General features: G+C 32.3%; 2 protein-coding genes across 2 annotated transcripts; one reads left to right on the plus strand and one right to left on the minus strand.

The window, feature by feature from the left end:
• Window positions 1–1,623: 1,623 nt before the first annotated feature.
• LOC140432786 (uncharacterized protein C1orf198 homolog) lies at window positions 1,624–14,895 on the minus strand. The gene is made up of 2 exons (XM_072520896.1): window positions 14,388–14,895; window positions 1,624–14,168 (listed from the first exon to the last, which is right to left on the minus strand). The coding sequence occupies exons 1-2, from the start codon at window positions 14,775–14,777 to the stop codon at window positions 14,058–14,060; spliced, it is 501 nt and encodes a 166-aa protein (XP_072376997.1). The 5' UTR covers window positions 14,778–14,895; the 3' UTR covers window positions 1,624–14,057.
• Window positions 14,896–15,001: 106 nt separating this feature from the next.
• Window positions 15,002–17,359, plus strand: LOC140432785 (STING ER exit protein). The gene is made up of 3 exons (XM_072520895.1): window positions 15,002–15,200; window positions 16,094–16,479; window positions 16,652–17,359. Exons 1-3 carry the CDS (start codon window positions 15,080–15,082, stop codon window positions 16,790–16,792), a joined length of 648 nt encoding a protein of 215 aa, XP_072376996.1. The 5' UTR covers window positions 15,002–15,079; the 3' UTR covers window positions 16,793–17,359.
• The last annotated feature ends 245 nt before the right edge of the window (window positions 17,360–17,604 follow it).

Here is a 17,604-nt window from a genome sequence, read left to right on the forward strand (position 1 = left end):
ACTATTGACCACATTTTCTCCTTAACCCAGATAATAGAAAAAAAGATGGCACGGAATCAAGAGATTCATATGTTATTCGTCGACCTACGGAAAGCCCACGACAGCGTTCCACTGAAGAAGCTGTGGCAATCAATGGAAAGCACGAATATTAATATAGAATTAATAAAAGCCGTCAAAGTGCTATACAACCAACCAATAACAAAAATAAAAACAGGGACACAAATAACAACAGGATTTATAACATCAAAACGATTAAAGCAAAGATGTCTGTCCCCCACTTTATTTAAAATATACCTCGAAAGTGCTTTAAAAAGATGGAAACAAAAATACAGGACAATGAGGATACCGCTCACCAACACTATGGTATATACGCTCAACTTTGCAGACGATCAAGTAATAATGGCTCAAGATTATGACGATTTAAACTATATGGCAAGAAAATGAATTGAAGAGTATGATATATGGGGTCTAGAAGTAAATAAAAAGAAACCCGAATACCTGTGCATTGGAGCAGAACAAAAAGATCTCATATTAGACGATAACACCACGATAAAGCACTGCTGTGACTAAAAATATCTAGGTATCACTATTTCACAAGATGGAACATTAGACAAAGCTATAAGAGAGAGAAATACGTCAGGGAGAAAAGCCATCACAATGTTAAACAAAATTTTATGGGACCAATCCATCAGCAAAGAAAATAAAAAGAGGATATATGAGACTATAGTAAAAAGTATCACTTTATACAGTTGTGAGGTATGGCAACTGAAAGAAAGAACACTGGCAACGCTGAAAGCGACAGAAATGGATTTTTGGAGAAGAGCCGCAGGAAGATCTAGAAGAGAAAGGATTACCAACCAACGCATTAGAGAAATAATGGGAATCAAACGAACAATCACAGATGACCTAACAACAAAACAACTTATCGTGGTTCGGACACATACAAAGAATGGATGAACAACGAATACCAAAAGAAATATTAAAATGGCAACCAGAAGGAAAGAGAAAACGAGGTAGACCGAGAAAAAGTTGGAGCGAAGGAATAAATAAAGAACTGAGATAGGGCCATAGAAGAAGACCTATGGAACAACCGGAGTATGGCGATTGGAAGTCGGAAAACGGCGGAGAATGTTATAAACCGACAAGTAGTAGTAGTATTCTAGGGTTAAGGAATGGGATAAAAGCAAAAATAATGATGATGGATCTGTCGAGTGAACGCCTGGGTACTTTGGAATTTGGGTAGTGCTCTAATTTCTGACCCGACTACACAACTTTAAGCTTTTTGTCAGCTTATTTATTATTTAAGTATCTGCGTTTTTGACGAGGTTTGCTTCAGGTGGTTTCGTTCATAGTAAGTTTTCAGTTTATCTATTAATCTTGAAAGTTTGCTATTCACCTCTGCAGATGATCTCCCTTGTGCAGCGTTGGCTGTGTCACCTGCGAATATGAATTATTTTGTTTTGTTTCATGGAAAGAAGGCAGAGCAAGGGATGCGGCATAGCGTCAACGGTCTTGAAGACCTTTCCTTTTCTCTATCTGGTTTGCGAAAACTCTTTTATGTTCTACCAGAACAACGAATTGTTGAAAAGAACAGGTTAGAATAATCAACACCTTTTTAAAATTTTCTATTACTATATATATTTTTTTACAAACGGTACAATTACATAATACTAAGAAACCTAATATTAAGTGTATATAACTTGGTTACAAAGGTCTAAAAATAGTGACTCATTTTAAAATTAGTCTTTTGTTTACGTCTGAGAGATATGATCCATAGATATACATAATGCTAATATATATGAACATTAATGTGGTGAATATCTAGTGTATATTAACAAAATTCAAAACAAATTTGGTATTAGTACATACATCCGCATTAAATATTGTTGTTCTATAAAAACAGGAGTGCCACAGGAATCCTCCTCGTATATTCTTACCTAAATACGTTAATAACATTCCTCAATCGTACAATACAATAGTTGTACAGTACAAAACACTTGAATCGGTCTTTTCATAAACAACATGAGTCAATTTTTGGCAATATTGGCATTTCTTCATAAATCCGTTTTTTATACGTCAACGCACTATTCTAATCAGTCTCGACTTGCTGTAATGAACTACAGCTTAATATAAATACCCATTCCATTCGAAAACCACTTGAGTCATCGACTGATGTTGTTTCGGTGCGGAATGGACAGCCGGAGTGTGACGTCACAACTGTCATATTGGTATTATTACTTTCCAAACAAAAGTTGAAATGCCCAATCTCAAGACTTTTTAATTTCTATAAAGTTAACATTTTGCTTCCCCTGCTGCTTTTTTTTTAAGTATAGTGTTTTTTACGATAATACCATCATAATTCAGTGTTCTATTTCTATGAAATATAGTTTAAAAGTTTAAAGACATTCTAACCTTACTTTATTGATACATGCATTTTATTGCTATTTTTATAAAACAACATACTTTATTATTTACACAACCTTGTAAAATTGTTGTAGTAACTATTAGAATACTTAGATATTGCAAAAAGCGGAAAGATTCTGTAAAAAAAAATGAAAAAATAACGAACAATACAAATTATCCGCACTAAACCGGGCCCGGGTATCTCTTATGGGAGTGACAGTCCTCTGAAATTTGTATTTCCTAAGGACACCAGAGGGCGTAGCATTCATAGCAAAGCTTCGTGACTGCGCAATACCGCAACCAACAAAACAAGTACGCCATTTTTATTGTGGTTTCGAGTTGTATTATTTGCGATTAAATAATTGTTTGCTTTTTTGCCATCATATTTAAATAATTACGGTTTTTAACTGTTGCGTTAATGGTTGTAATAATTACAATAAGGATACTCAAATGCATATTTTTCCAAAAGATAGGGCGGTAAGTAGAAAATGCTGATATAAGATTTTATTTATTTTTTAATAATTGCCTTAAAATGTCCGATGTTGTCCCAAACTTCTTTCTTTCACGTTATGATGTGTATTAGAATTGTTGCCGATATAGAATTAGGTAAAAGTTTTTTAGGAATTAAAATTATCGCCATTAAAAATGTGGCAATTCTTCAATGTTTCAAGAACTTTTTCTACAAAACTTTTGTTTATTTGTCATTTTGTAAAGCACCTCTAGAAATATACTATGTAACATTATTTCACAGAAAATATTAAAAACAAACTATTTATTTTTTAGCTTTATGATATTTGGATTAACAAAATTGGCAGACAAGACTTGCACAATTCATTTTGGACCAGAAACCCGCTATGTTGGATTGAGATATAAGTCCACCTTGAAATGTGATGTGCTATTCCTTCTCTGTTTCTGTGTTGTAATTTATAGAAACTACAGAATAGCCACTGTTTAACCAACTACATTTAAATACATGTAATTAATGTTTATATAAAAACGTAAAAAAGAAAATAAAGTAGAAAAAGAACCAACGTTTGTTTTATTTTTGTAATCAAACCCTCAATATTAATCTTTATATTTGAAGAATTACGAGATTTTTTAAAAAGATGTTGCTTTCCTAAGGCCGCCAGATGGCGCATTGTCCAGAAATAACCTACACAGTTTCCTATCTATTCAGTAATATATATTCTTTATCTATGCACTAAACCAGGTTTGTTTGGAAAGTGAAACTGACATGTCAATAAAATCTACGTCATCACTCCGGCGGTCCATTGCCATGTCATTTGTAAACAAAAGACAAAACGATCAAGATGGCTGCAATAAATGGCACGAATAATGATCTGAATTTAGAAAAAAGTAAGAAAAGATGTAAAAAAGACAATTATAAGTCAAAAACTATTAAGAAAGCGAGGCTGGGTGGGGAAAATATGAAAATTATAAAGGTAATTTTGTACCTGCAAGAAAACCAGGAGACTGTCGGTAAGTTTTAAGGTTAAGATAGTTTTAAAACGTAAAACTATTATATGTTTTTTTGTAGTTGTCGCTTAAAGTGCTTTGAAAAAGTTAATGCGGATGTAAGGGCTGAAATACTTGCCAAATTCAGCAGCATGTTTACCAAGAATGCACAAGATCGATACTTACAAGGTCTTATAAGAAAGTGTGAAGTAAAAAAGAGACGACCTCGAAATGAAAATCCAAAGAATAGAAAATATAACATTAGTTACTCCGTGACAGGCTCGGGTGGCAAAATTATTGTTTGCAAAAAATCTTTCACGGGAATTTACACTGTGAGTCATGAAAGAATTCGAAAAATTTCTAAGCTTCTTGTACAAGGAAAAGCACCACTAGATAAACGTGGAAAAAATATTTCAGGGAATGCTAAGTCTGAAAATTTAATAGAACAGATTAAGACTCATATTGGGAGTTTTTCCATTAAGATTTTATATTAAACGGGGAAAGAGAAGCATTATTTAGACAAAAAATTGAATGTGCGAATTATGTATGACCTATTTTGTGCCAAATTTCCCGAACATAATAATAATTCAGTGAAGTATAAATTTTATTTAAAGATTTTCCAGGAACATTTTTCTCTATCTTTTGGACGTCCACAGGTAGACATTTGCTGTGAATGTGAACAGTTAGAAATAAAAAGTCCACCTTTAAATGTGACAGCGAAGCTGTTGGCCGTTGCGGAATTATCTGTAAATAAAAGACGTCCCAAGAAGTTCTAAGTTCAAGACAGATGCTACTGTATGTGGCCTGACGTTTAATTATATATTTTCTAACTAACTGTTTTCAGCGCCTTACCAAAGCTTCTGTAGTAGAAATTTCGTGGCGTTCATCTCAGGAATTTTACTATAGAGAAAAAGTGATACCACGCCAGTATAGAAGCTTCGCTTTAAAAATTCAATAAAACATACCATAATGGCAATAGTGTTTTTGTTTTGTTAATAAACATTAGATATCATGTTCGCGTGTAAGACTAAAAGCTACAAAATCACACATTTTCTTATCAGATCTATAAATTGAACATACTTAAAATATTTATGCTCCGTTTTATAAAGCGTCGTTAATTCGGTAATAACTATTCGACCAATAGCTTTAAGCTTACTAATTGGTTTAACAAGGGAGGAGTCACCTCATTGGAAAAAAAATAACATTTTATTTTTCCCTACACAATTTTTTTTTGATTGGTTTAGCAACAGAATCTGACAGGATCCACATCTGCATTGACAAACTAAGCGCTTGTTCATACGGTAAAGATATCGAAGTGCTCAGTGGCGATTCGATCGTATATCGCAATCGATTTCCCGGTTTTTAATTTAGTATTTGTTTTAATTAATTTTGAACCAAAATCCTGGAAACCCTTAATTATATGTTAAATAGATGGCCCAAATTGTACAAAAACCGAGGTACGCCTAATACGCCGAGATATACCAAATTGCTGCTTGCAATGTTACCAGATTTACCATTTTTCTGATATCATTAGTCCCTTTGGTTTTACAACACTCTGTTTATTGTATTATTATTGGAATCCTTTTTGGATTAAATGATTAATTTATAAAACTAACAATAACTTGACGTTTATTGAAAACTTTTGTAAAAAATAATTTATTGTATTAATAACTAAAGCTGATAGTTGTTTATGTAACAATCATCATCATTCTGGCATTACAACCCTGCGTGGGTACTAGCCTCCTCAAGAACTTCTCTCCAGTCGTCCCTATCTATCCATCGATGTCTTCATCGATGTTATCAAGGAACCTTGTTCTGGGTCTTCCTCTTCTTCTCTGACCAATAGCTCTACCAAGGAGCGTTTTTCTAGCTGGGTCATTTTGTTCCATCCACATTACATGCCCTATCCACCTCAGACGTCCTATCATAATATGTTTTATGATATCTGGTTCCTGGTATATTCTATAAAGTTCAAAGTTGTATCGTCTTCTCCACACTCCATTGTCATTCACTCCTCCATAGATTTGCCTTAGTACTTTTCTTTCGAAACATGTTTTCATTACTTTTTGTTACGAGTCCAGGTCTCTGAACCATATGTTAGGACTGGGCGTATTATTGTTTTGTGGAGTTAATTTTTTTTATTTCTCGAAATAATTGTGGATTTAAGGAGGAGATTGAGTCCAAAATAGCATCTGTTGCACGTGCAAACGTGTGGTTAATTTCTGTGGTAGTATTATTGTCAGTGTTAAGGAGCGCTCCCAGGTATACAAATTCGTTCAGTGTTTCGATGACGTTGTTTTCTATAACAAGTGGTCGTAGGATTTGTGGTTACGTGCTTACTTTCATATACTTCGTTTTGTTGGTGTTTATTATTAAACCCATTTTTGATCCTTTTAGTGCTACATACGTCCCTCGTACAGTGTTTTCCGTTCTCCCAACAATATTGATATCATCAGCATAAACAAGGCTTTGCACCGATTTATTATATATTGAACCAATGGTTGTGATTTGTGGCATACGTATTACTTTTTCCAGAGCCATATTGAACAGTATACCGAAGAGAGGGTCTCCCTGGCACAGCCCGTTATTTATTTTAAAAGGTTCAGACAGTTCCCCCTGAATTCATACTATACATTCAACTTTTTCAAGAGTTGGTTTTTTTAATTTACCAACTGATTTGGTATTCCCAGCTCTTTTATTGCTTTGAACAATTCTTTTCTATTCACAGAGTCCTAGGCTGCTTTGTAGTCTATAAATATGTGATGAGTATATATGCCATATTCCAGTGTTTTTTCAGAAATTTGTTTCAGGGTTGCAATCTGATTTACCACCTCTGAAACTAGCCTGGTATTTTCCTACTATACGTTCTGCATATGGCGCCATGGTTTATGTAACAATAAAACACTGAAAATGTTTTCAAAACTCCCACAAAATTTATTTTAAATTCTTATCACTTCAGCTGTTTCGACAGAGTGTCTTTCTCAACTTAAGAAACGAACTCTGCCGAAACAGCTGTAGTGGTAAGAATTTGAAATAAATTTGTGTAAAATTTTCAGTATTTTACTGTTATATAACATGAATTTTCATCAAGTAACGATCGAATCCATCACTTAGTTGTTTTATGTGTTTTTAAAAGCTCTAAAGACGGTTTTTAACGAAAAAGAGCGGATTACTATTTTAACGATGAGGGGCCACGGCGATAGAAAAATATCTTATAATGAGGTGGCCAACTGGTTCAACGATTCTTTCCCAAACTATTCTCCTATCCATAAGGCGACGGTACAAAAAATTGTAAAGCGTTTTGACGAAACTGGACGTCTAAAAGAAGGCATTCGAATAGGTAGACCAACCGAGAACTTTGGATTGAATACAGAGTTTAGTTGAAGATCCACATACATCCTCACTCAGAGCTGCACAAACACATAATGTAGGTCTTTTTTCTCTGTGTATTATATAAGAATTTCACAAATAAACGGCAGATATCGAACACAGTTCTTTTATTAAATCGTGCCCAAGTACTTTCACTTCAAAATAGGCTATCCAATACATCCAGGAATGTCATAAACATTTAAATACATTTATACAAATAAGAAATACCAGACAAAAGAACAAACAGTTTAAAATAATTCTTCAGGATGCTACATTATGGGCAGTGGCAGGAGTTGGCTGTCTTCATTTCTCGGTCGATCAGGTCTGGCAATGTGCTTTACCCTTTTAGAGTAATCTTTGCGTAACTTTGTCATTTAATTTCGACAAAAATTTATTAATTGTAGAAATTGATTCGAGAAAAAAAACTCAGCAAAGTTCAAAACCATCAAGCTGTAAATATCGCGTTAAGGAGTCAAGATTCCGGTTTTGTCCGAGCACAAAGCCAGACATATTTACCAAACATATAAATGTAACACATACCAGACTCCAGTATGGTGTCTCTAAACCTCCAGTATGGTGTACCGCTAAAAGTGAATCCTCCCAGGTAAGTAAGAATTTAAAACATCAAATAATTATAGTCAATTTTCATCATATTGATAGCACATTATGTATGCAAATCCCTAAACTGTTGATACGGGTGACTCAATGAAAAATAGATATTTGTCAACAAGTTTACAGAAGTATATAGGAAAACAATTTTAAATTGAGTATGACCACCAGGTATAAAGGTTGAAGCAGAATAGAATACAATAGTTTTGAGGGTTACTAATCTCTAAATAAAGTTGCCAGTGTCGGAGTGATGGAGATTAACAGGTACTAATGAATTTGCAAGAAATGTAAGATGTTTATTTTATTAGTTATATATAAAATAATTTGTGGCCGTAACAGGGGCCGATTTGTAAAAAAATGAATATTATTTTAATCAAATTCCATTTCAGATTCACTGCTTTCTTCAGAATCTAAGAAATCTTCAACTCCAATGTTAATTATTACCGGTTCCAGCATTGCATCAGTCATATTATCCAAATTCCACATTTTATTTTCTTCCTTGTGAGCATGACTAACAGCATTTTTCCAATTTTCTGGAGTTACTTTTGATAAGGAATGTTCTAATAATTGTTGTAAGTCTTCTAATTTAAAAGTTTTGTTGTTGTGTCCGACTTCACCCTTTACTTGAGACCATATATTTTCTATCGGATTCAGATCACAGTGTGATGTAAAATAATTACATCACGGTTTAATGCCATTTCATCAATTATATATTTTTTATAAGCTGCTTTATGTTGCCTTACAATAGGTAATAATTCCTTTTTTGTCGAATTCTCCTTGTACTCAATTGCGTGTTTATCCAACCATTCGATTATCTCTCCTTTTTTCCATGCCGTTGTTGGCAATTTTTCTGGTAGTCTTGAATGGTAACTATCATTATCCATGACTATGACAGAATTTTTTGGAATTCAATCCAACATTTGCTCAAAATATTCTTCAAAAACGTCAGCAGTCATTTCCTCGTGGTAATCTTTGGTTGATTTTGAGGCAAAACTTAATAATCCACCATTGACAAAACCGTATTCGTTTCCAATATTGGTTATTATGAGTCTGCGTCCTTTTCCAACGGGAATATTGTTTATTCCAGTAGATACACCTTCGATGAATGCCTGACGGGAACTTTTCACATTTGTATCAATCCATAGATATGGTACAGTATGACCTTCATTTAGCCAAGTCTCGTCCAAATAAAAAATTGTTTTCCCTTCTTTTCGGTACTTTTTAATAGTTCTTAAATAATCTCGTCTCCAACATACAATCTTCTTAACTATTTGCGCTTTTAGTGTCCATGTTTCTACTCCGTACAATAGTGTACCCGTGTATATTTAATATTATATTTTTCTCTCTTAGACTGAAGGCACCTTTAAAACTACACTTAAGCGGGATAAAACCTGCTGTCGACGTCATTTTTAAATGCAAATAACAAAATATCGACACCAAAAACGTAGGTAGGTAAGACATGAACAATGTACATCTACAAACTAAATGGAAGCTGCAAACAATTTCTAATTTATATTATTGGTATAAGCTGTAATGTGGCATAAAAACTACTTAAACTATCATTAGTGAAGCCTTATCAGTAATTCCAGGTAATCGTTCAAAGAAGGTATTCTTTTTGTGTCAGGCGATAACTTGTATAGAAAACAATAATCACCTTTAATTTACTGTTTACATTAATTTATTTCGTGAAACATTGAATTCTCTCGTTAATCACCCGTGTATAATTAACAATAATCGTGTGGCATACATACCGACGTTATTTACGCACAAAAAAGGTATAGTGAGATTAGTAGACACTTATTTTACAGAAGATTTTTTAATAGATAATGAATTGTTGACGACATCTTAAAATATTAATTTTTTTTATTTATTTCAAAACAACTATAGGGTGACGCCTATGGTTTTTTGACCTGTTGAGGATTTGCATACATAATGTGCTATCAATATGATGGAAAAGGACTATACCAAACGTTGTTTAAGATAAATTGCTTTTGGATTTTTACTTTTTTTTTTATTCTACCATTATTCTAATACGATATAATTAGTGAATAAACAAAATAGCACAAAAGAAATTTGTTGCAGTTAATTGTCTTATGTTTGTAGTTGTTAATATTAACGGTCTGATAGTTAATAATGCAATTAACGGTGCTTGATGAAACCGAACATTATTCCACTAACAATATACTTAATTGCCCACAAACCAAAGATACTACCTATGAGCTAAACTGTCTGTTTTGTAATTTTACACTCACTTAACCGGAATAATTAACCAGATATACAATAGCTACAGTTTATAAGATTTATGCGTTTATTTATAATTTAACAAAAACTAAATATGGTAACAGAAGAAAATAATTAGGAAAAACATCACATCGGGTTAACAAATAGTACGTTAATTGTAAAAATCGGCAACATTGTACAGTCACAGCATAATAACTTAACATCTGAATGACTTATTTGAGAAACCCCATAAGTAATAATTTTACCAAAATCGTTTTTTCACTAAAATGGACTTTTAAACTGTAAATACACATTTTTGTAAAGAAACGACTTCAGTCAGTGCATTCGTAGCCTATCTTATCTACAGCGGTATGATGTGGCAATGTATTAGAGAAACTGAGAAACACCATAAGTGCTTGACAGTCAAGTTCAATCTTTTGTTGTGAATGCACGTAGATAAACAAATGTGTAGTGAATACGAATACAGTAGTAATAATTTTGTTAATTACTTATTTGTATTATATGATGACAAATATATTTTAAAATGCGTGAAATATGTGAAGCGTAATACTTCCCTTAATCCTTTTTGTGATGTTCTGTGTCATTGAGTGAATTAGAATGACAGATAATTAGAAATAGACGTTAAGATGAATAGGTCATGGTGATGAAGCACATGGTAGAAATATGCAATGTATAGGTAGTATGTATCGATATTGAGTATAAAATAAAGCTAAGGAACAAGGAGTTTGAGAGTTTTAATCTACAATCCGACATGTTATGGGTCCAGAAAACTCTAGAAATAAAATATGGCAAGTGCAGTAAAGAATACCTACATTTAATATTGAACTTTTGAATGAGGCCAATTATTCTGCATGGAAATATAGAATTAAAGTTATTTTGGAAGAAAAAGAAGTTGAACAATGGATTACTACGGAGTTCAATGAGAATAATTATACAGAAGAGTCACAAAAGTTAGCAGCGAAACAGAAAGATAGAGCTTGTAGTTCAATAATTGTACAACGTATAGATGACAATCAATTAGAGGTTATTCGAGATAAACCGATATGAAAAAGAGGACTACCTGGACAAATGATTTTGAGAAAGAAATTAATATCTATGAAATTAAAAGAGGTCGATAATCTGGAGCAGTTTTTTAGTGAGTTCTATGATGTAACAAGACAATTGATAGCAATGGGAGTAGACATCAGGGACGAAGATTTAGTATGTAACTTACTACTCTCTATGCCACCATTCTTCGAAACAGTTATAAACTTCGAGCAGAAGTGGAAAGAAAGAAGGCATCTTCATCCAGTACTACAAAATATGAAAAATCAGTAGTTTTTTTAATGAAAACCATAGTTTGTTACAGATGTCACAAGTCAGAGCAAATGCAAAAGGATTGTAGAGTCAATGCAGAGGCATATAATAGAGCACCTATAAGTTTGTAACATTACCGTTTGTAAATTAGCCTTCTGTTTTCTTTACGGAGTAACAATTGACTGAGTGAGGCGGCTTGTAATTCTTCTAAGTGCAGGAAAATCACCTTTCAACAAACTGGGAAAAAGTTCCCCAGGCAATGCAATTTCTGGTACCTATTATTACAAATGCTATTCTTGAACATATTAAATCATATCCCACAAAGTTAACTCACTATACTAGCAAGGAAAAGTATTATTTAAATGAGAAACTAGATATCACTCTCATGTACAAAATGTTTACCGAAAAATTTTTGGAATATGCCACTATTAAGTATTCATACTAAGTACAGAAAAGTTTTTTACTATAGAATATAACATACTAAAGAAGATTTTGAATTATCATTTTGAAGACCTAGGTGGACACATCTGTGTGTGAGAAGCTTGCAATGAAAATAAATAGTACGCATTTGAACGATAATGCAAAGAGAGTTGCAACCTCCAAGAAAATGATTCATCTATGTCGAGCTAAGAAATTTTCAACTCAAATGAAATTTGTTAAAGGAATGGCTGAGTCCAACGAGGAAATTAGGGTTATTTCTATAGATTTTATGCAGAATCTTCAACAGCCACAAATTCCGGTGCAAGAGGTTTTCTATCTTCGCCAGTCAAGAAGGTCATTTATAATCTAAGTAGACAGAATATGTACACCACAAAACAAAACGAAAAAAATAAGAAAACTCATAACTTTTTGGGAAGCTATCACTTGAAGGTTAATAAAAATGAATCTGGCAATGAGGGGACATGCAAAACATGAGACATCATTCTACTGGGAGATCTAAGTAGTAGAACTGGGAGAAAGCAACATACTTAGTATAGTCTTAGATAAATATGGCAAAGACATTATAAATGATCACAATTGCAGACTAATAGCCCTCTGTGAACAAAACAAAATAAAAATAACCGATGGATTCTTTTAACACTGAGACACATATACACAAATATCTGTAGGCACAAAACATGTGGCCATTAGAATCCATTACAAACTACACGATCGTTAAACAAAAGATTACACTGATTATACAAGAAGTACGGATATATAGAGTCGCTTATGGCAGTGATCACCACCTATTAACTGGAGAAATTAACAAGGCAACAATTGAACATCCAAGAACAAGAAAGTGTGAGGGAATAATCCAGTAATAGGATAGACCAGAAGCTGAACATCAAATGATTCTCTAATAATCAAGAACATTAACAACACAAAAATAAATCTTCAAGAAGCAATTGGATACAAAGTGAAAAAGCAAAGAAAATTCTTGTATTGGTATGATGAATACAGAATACAGAGAGAAATAGAAAACATTGTTTGTACATCATTTTTCAAGAAGGGCGGTGCCCCCACCAGTCACCACTGATAAGACTAGCCAAATATGTATCACTGTTACTCATAATCCTAAATAAAATACATATGATGACAAAAAATTGTCATCTAAATTTAATTATTATTTATTATTATTTTAACTGATTCAACTATTTAGAAACACAATAATTTACCATATATCTGGACTATATAGTTAGAAAGAAGAATTAATAAACATTTATAATAATTATAATTCCTGAGTCCATGATAACAAATATCAACTTCTTTCATATAAACTTCTATTTGTGATATAATTGACATGAGTTGTTTCTTACATTAATCACAAAAGAACCAAGTACAAGATAGCATTACTAAGAAATACAAACGTATACTGCTATTATTAAAGTATCAATAATATTCCAACTGATAAATAATGCTTTCTAAATAAAATAAACAACAAATCAGTGCAAAAAAACAGTTTAGGTCTAGGGAGTAACATTATCAGAACTGCCATAACAATTGTATTAACTGGCACACAATTTGTTTGGAGGAGCTATACTTAATTCATATAATATCATATATACAGGGTGTCAAACTTTTCCTTCTTGCAAACAATAACGATAGAGGATGCTGCTGAATCTTGTTTCACCTGAATTGAGTGTGTGACAGCTTGTTGAACTTAATATTTATTTGAGATTTGCAAAATGGAACTATTATTAATGTGTAATGTTTAGTATCTTTGCTAAAGGGTGTAATCTCCAAATCTGTGAATTTGAAAGACAAAACCATCCGAAGTTTCAAGTAATACGCCATGAACAACCTCAAATGCATTTGCACAGTCAATGAAAATTACATCCATTTGTATAGTTTTGTTTCAGCATTATATAGAGTAAAACGCCAAAGTTTGTAAGTGTTTATCTATCAAATAGAAAACCATGTTAATAACAAGTAAAACAAATGTTAAAATTAGATGAGAACTCCAACAAGAAATGACAAAAAGATTAATATACAGATGTTCCGAACAAAACTATATATTATTTTGATATTTATATTTTTATTTTAGGGAGATATTAAAAAAAGATTACAATTTACATATTTGAAATAAGGAGCATAATTCTTTTTGTTATATATGAAAAATATGTTAATAAACAAATTATGTGCCAAGTTTTTTATACTAAAGCAAATCACAAAAATTTTTTTTCAGTTTTATTGCATATCTACTTTTACCAATTGTCCAAGAAATCCAGTCCTGTTTTGGGAAGAGAGCTTGATGTTTGGTTACCTGAATCGTCTGATTCATGGCCATTGTCCAGATCATTGTACATTATGATTGGCTGAAATATTACAAATAAAATCAAGCTTTATATTATATATTAATATATTTACCCAAACAATTGGCAATATAAAATAAAATAACAAGTTATCTTAACCCTTAGTCCCTCCATTATAATCGTGAGTTACTTATCAAGTACTGAAATAGATATAATTCAAGATTGTTTAAATTTATATTACTAAGCAGATATGATGGATTACTTGAATTTGATTTAACTTACCTTGGTTTTTACTATTGCTTGTTTAGTAGGAAGTTTCGTCTTATAGTCTGTACAAGCACTTCCTCTTTCTTTGCTAAAAATACTAAGGTCTCTTTGGCTTTGAGTTTTAAAACTAAATGGACCTGAATGTTCATCTCTGTATGAGCAATTTTCATCAAATATCATTTTAACAGCATAACTATTTTTGGTATGTTCAGACGGTCTGAGGTATTTAATACTTATCTCAGGTTTAATAATGCTCTCAGTCAAAATAGCTTGCTGCTCTTTTTCTGGAATAGTACTCCATAGACTTTCGTATGAGGATTTAACTTCTTCCAAATCATGATGGAGTCTTGAGGAAATAGAATTTAAATTTTTAAAATAATCTTCGGCCAAATTCTTTAAAGCCATTTTGAAAAATAACTGGTTATTTCATGGCCTAAATTACATGAATACTGTATTCTGTATTAACACATCATTTACAGTAACGTAAATAAACAAATCACGTCAATAATTAAATTACCTAACCTTACTTCCGTGTTTTCTCTAGTGTCACACAGATGACTGTCAATAAAAATAAATTAACAATTTTATGATTTTTGACATATAGAAATTTGTTGAGGTTATAATAAACTAAGTGCCACAAGAGTATAAACTTAAAACATTGATATTAAATAGTTATTTTTGGATATCAATGTAATATATAATTTAAAATGCCCAAAGTAGTTTCCAGAAGTATTGCATGTTCTGATACTAAAGACCAAGAAGAGTATGGTGATGAAAAACCACTACACATTTATTACTGTTTATGTGGACAGATGACGTTAATTCTTGGTAAATCTTTATTTTAATTAATGGTCTATATATTGCAATAACTCGAATATGTTATATAAATTCATATCTAAATGTTTTACAAATTCTGGTCCCACCAACTTAGCTCTACTATTCATTCCACCGAACGTCTAGTTTCCATTTATTTTGTTACTTATTTGCACATTCTTTGTATTTTCCTAATTTGTATGTGTAGTCCCAAATATTTGGATTTTCATCAAATTAACTACTATTCCCCTTTAAGTATTAAGGACTGAAAAACTGCCAGATTTCTTTTATTGTTACATTTAATTTAGTAGAGATAATTGTACAAAATTCCCCTTTGGCACTATTTTATAATTTTTTTGCAACTTTTGCAATAACAGCTATAAATAAAATGTTCCAGCCATCTTGTGAAAAAGTTTACCAGTCTAGAATCTCTCTTCTAGTAACGCAGTAATTTCTTTCTAGTTTCTGAGAAAGAACTGCTTCTATGATAGTGTTTTTGGCATTCTTACCAAAATTTGTGAAATTTTCCCCTTGTCCTGGATAATTTAATATCAGTGCATGATAGCTCTTGGAAGTCCTTCTAAGACTGCACTTTTCTGTCAGTTTTATAAAAGCTTAGCAATATTGGCAAACTCTTTGATGAAATGTCAGTAATATGTGCATATGGCCAGGAAATTTCTAATTCCGTGTTTATCTTTTGATACTGGCCATTCTCTGAAGTCTGACATTCATAATATAGCTTCTCTATATTTTTAAGCTCTCAATGTTGTATATTGTTTAGATTCTAGTTGTTTCTGCTCAAGTCCATCTCTTTTTTATTACTGATAATGCAAACAAGTAAGGCACATTTAAACAACTGTGCTATATCCACATCCACAGAAAACTTAATATAACATTTAACTTTGTAGATTGTTCAATAGAAAAATTACCATTAAGAAAGAGAGATGCTGCCAGAGTCTTAGATGGCACCAATCACGCCCACAAAATAACTTGCAATCCAGATGAAACAGTCTATTTAAAACGCCCCGAAGGAATAGAAAGGCAGTACAGAATGAAGTGTAAAAAGTGTGGTCTCCTTTTATATTATAAACATGAACCACAGAGCCCTATCAGTTTTATAGTAAAAGGATCTTTGATAAAAAGTACAAACGAAGGGCCAATCAACAATATATACAATCAAGTAGCTATAGAAAAACCAAAGAAGATCATGGTCACGAAACATACCAAAAATATGGGTAAATTCAGTTCAGTTACAGTGTCTACTATTGATGAAGAAGAAGATGAGATAGAAGCTGTAAGTTATTTTTATTCAAATTCCTTATCTGAAAAATGTAGGATTATTTTCATTATCACTAGATTTTTGGGCTTGAAAATTTGTCTTGCCGTATAATTTACCCAAAAACAACAATGTCGTGTTGGATTTTGTTATAATTGTAAAATTACTTACATTTACTTTTAATTTTTAGAGAGAAGTGGCAGATAGTTATGCAAACAATGCTCGTATCATTGAAAAACAACTGGAAAGAAAGGGTATGACTAAACGAAAACAGGAACAGAATAAAATAAATGACATTAAAAAAGTGCGTGGGACATTAATAGATAAATAACTAAACTAAGTTATATTCCCCCCCCCCTAATAAAATAGTTTTTTAAATAATTTGTAGTGTTATTTATATCTTTTTGGTGTAATTTTTAACAAGTGCCTGGAAGGAGAAACAATTCCAAGAGCCTGGAGGAGCTTTTATATAAGTTCCATTTATAGAAAAGCAAATAGGTGAGAATGCAGTAATAATTATTGGGGTGTTAGTGTTGCACTGTCCATTGGAAAATTTTATGAAAGAGTCCTAACAGTCTGAATAGAGGAAGCCACTGAAATGGAAGGGCAAAGCGGATTTCGATCTGGGTACTGCTTGAATAATATATTTACAAAACAATTGGCATAAAACGGATTAGCAAGAGGAATGGAGGTTCATGCCACGTTTGTAATCTTCATAAGGCATTCGATTCTGTCTCTTTGCAGAAACTATGGATAACAATGACAGGCGTAGGTATAAATTGTGTGTATATAAACGTCATCAAAGCAATATACAGTGTGTAAAAGCCAAATGGAATAAATTCATTATTTAGGTTACTGTACATATTTATAAAAAATCCCAAAACACGTCAAATTTAAATTATAACTTGACATTCTTTAACCCTTTCGCTGCGGCAGAAATTACTAGTAGGGACCATGTGTGCGGCTCACTTTTTTCTCTTAAAAATGAAAATATTCATATAAACAAGTTTAATTTTCTGTTATTAAGACTATAAAACCATATTTGTAGATTTGCATAAAATTTTTTTTCTAGACGCACGTGCGCGGCATCCGCATATGTAAATGATTTCATTGAAATATGCGGAAGCCTCACATATGAGCCTT

This window comes from Diabrotica undecimpunctata, chromosome 1, assembly GCF_040954645.1.
Source record: "Diabrotica undecimpunctata isolate CICGRU chromosome 1, icDiaUnde3, whole genome shotgun sequence".
Taxonomy (NCBI): domain Eukaryota; kingdom Metazoa; phylum Arthropoda; class Insecta; order Coleoptera; family Chrysomelidae; genus Diabrotica; species Diabrotica undecimpunctata.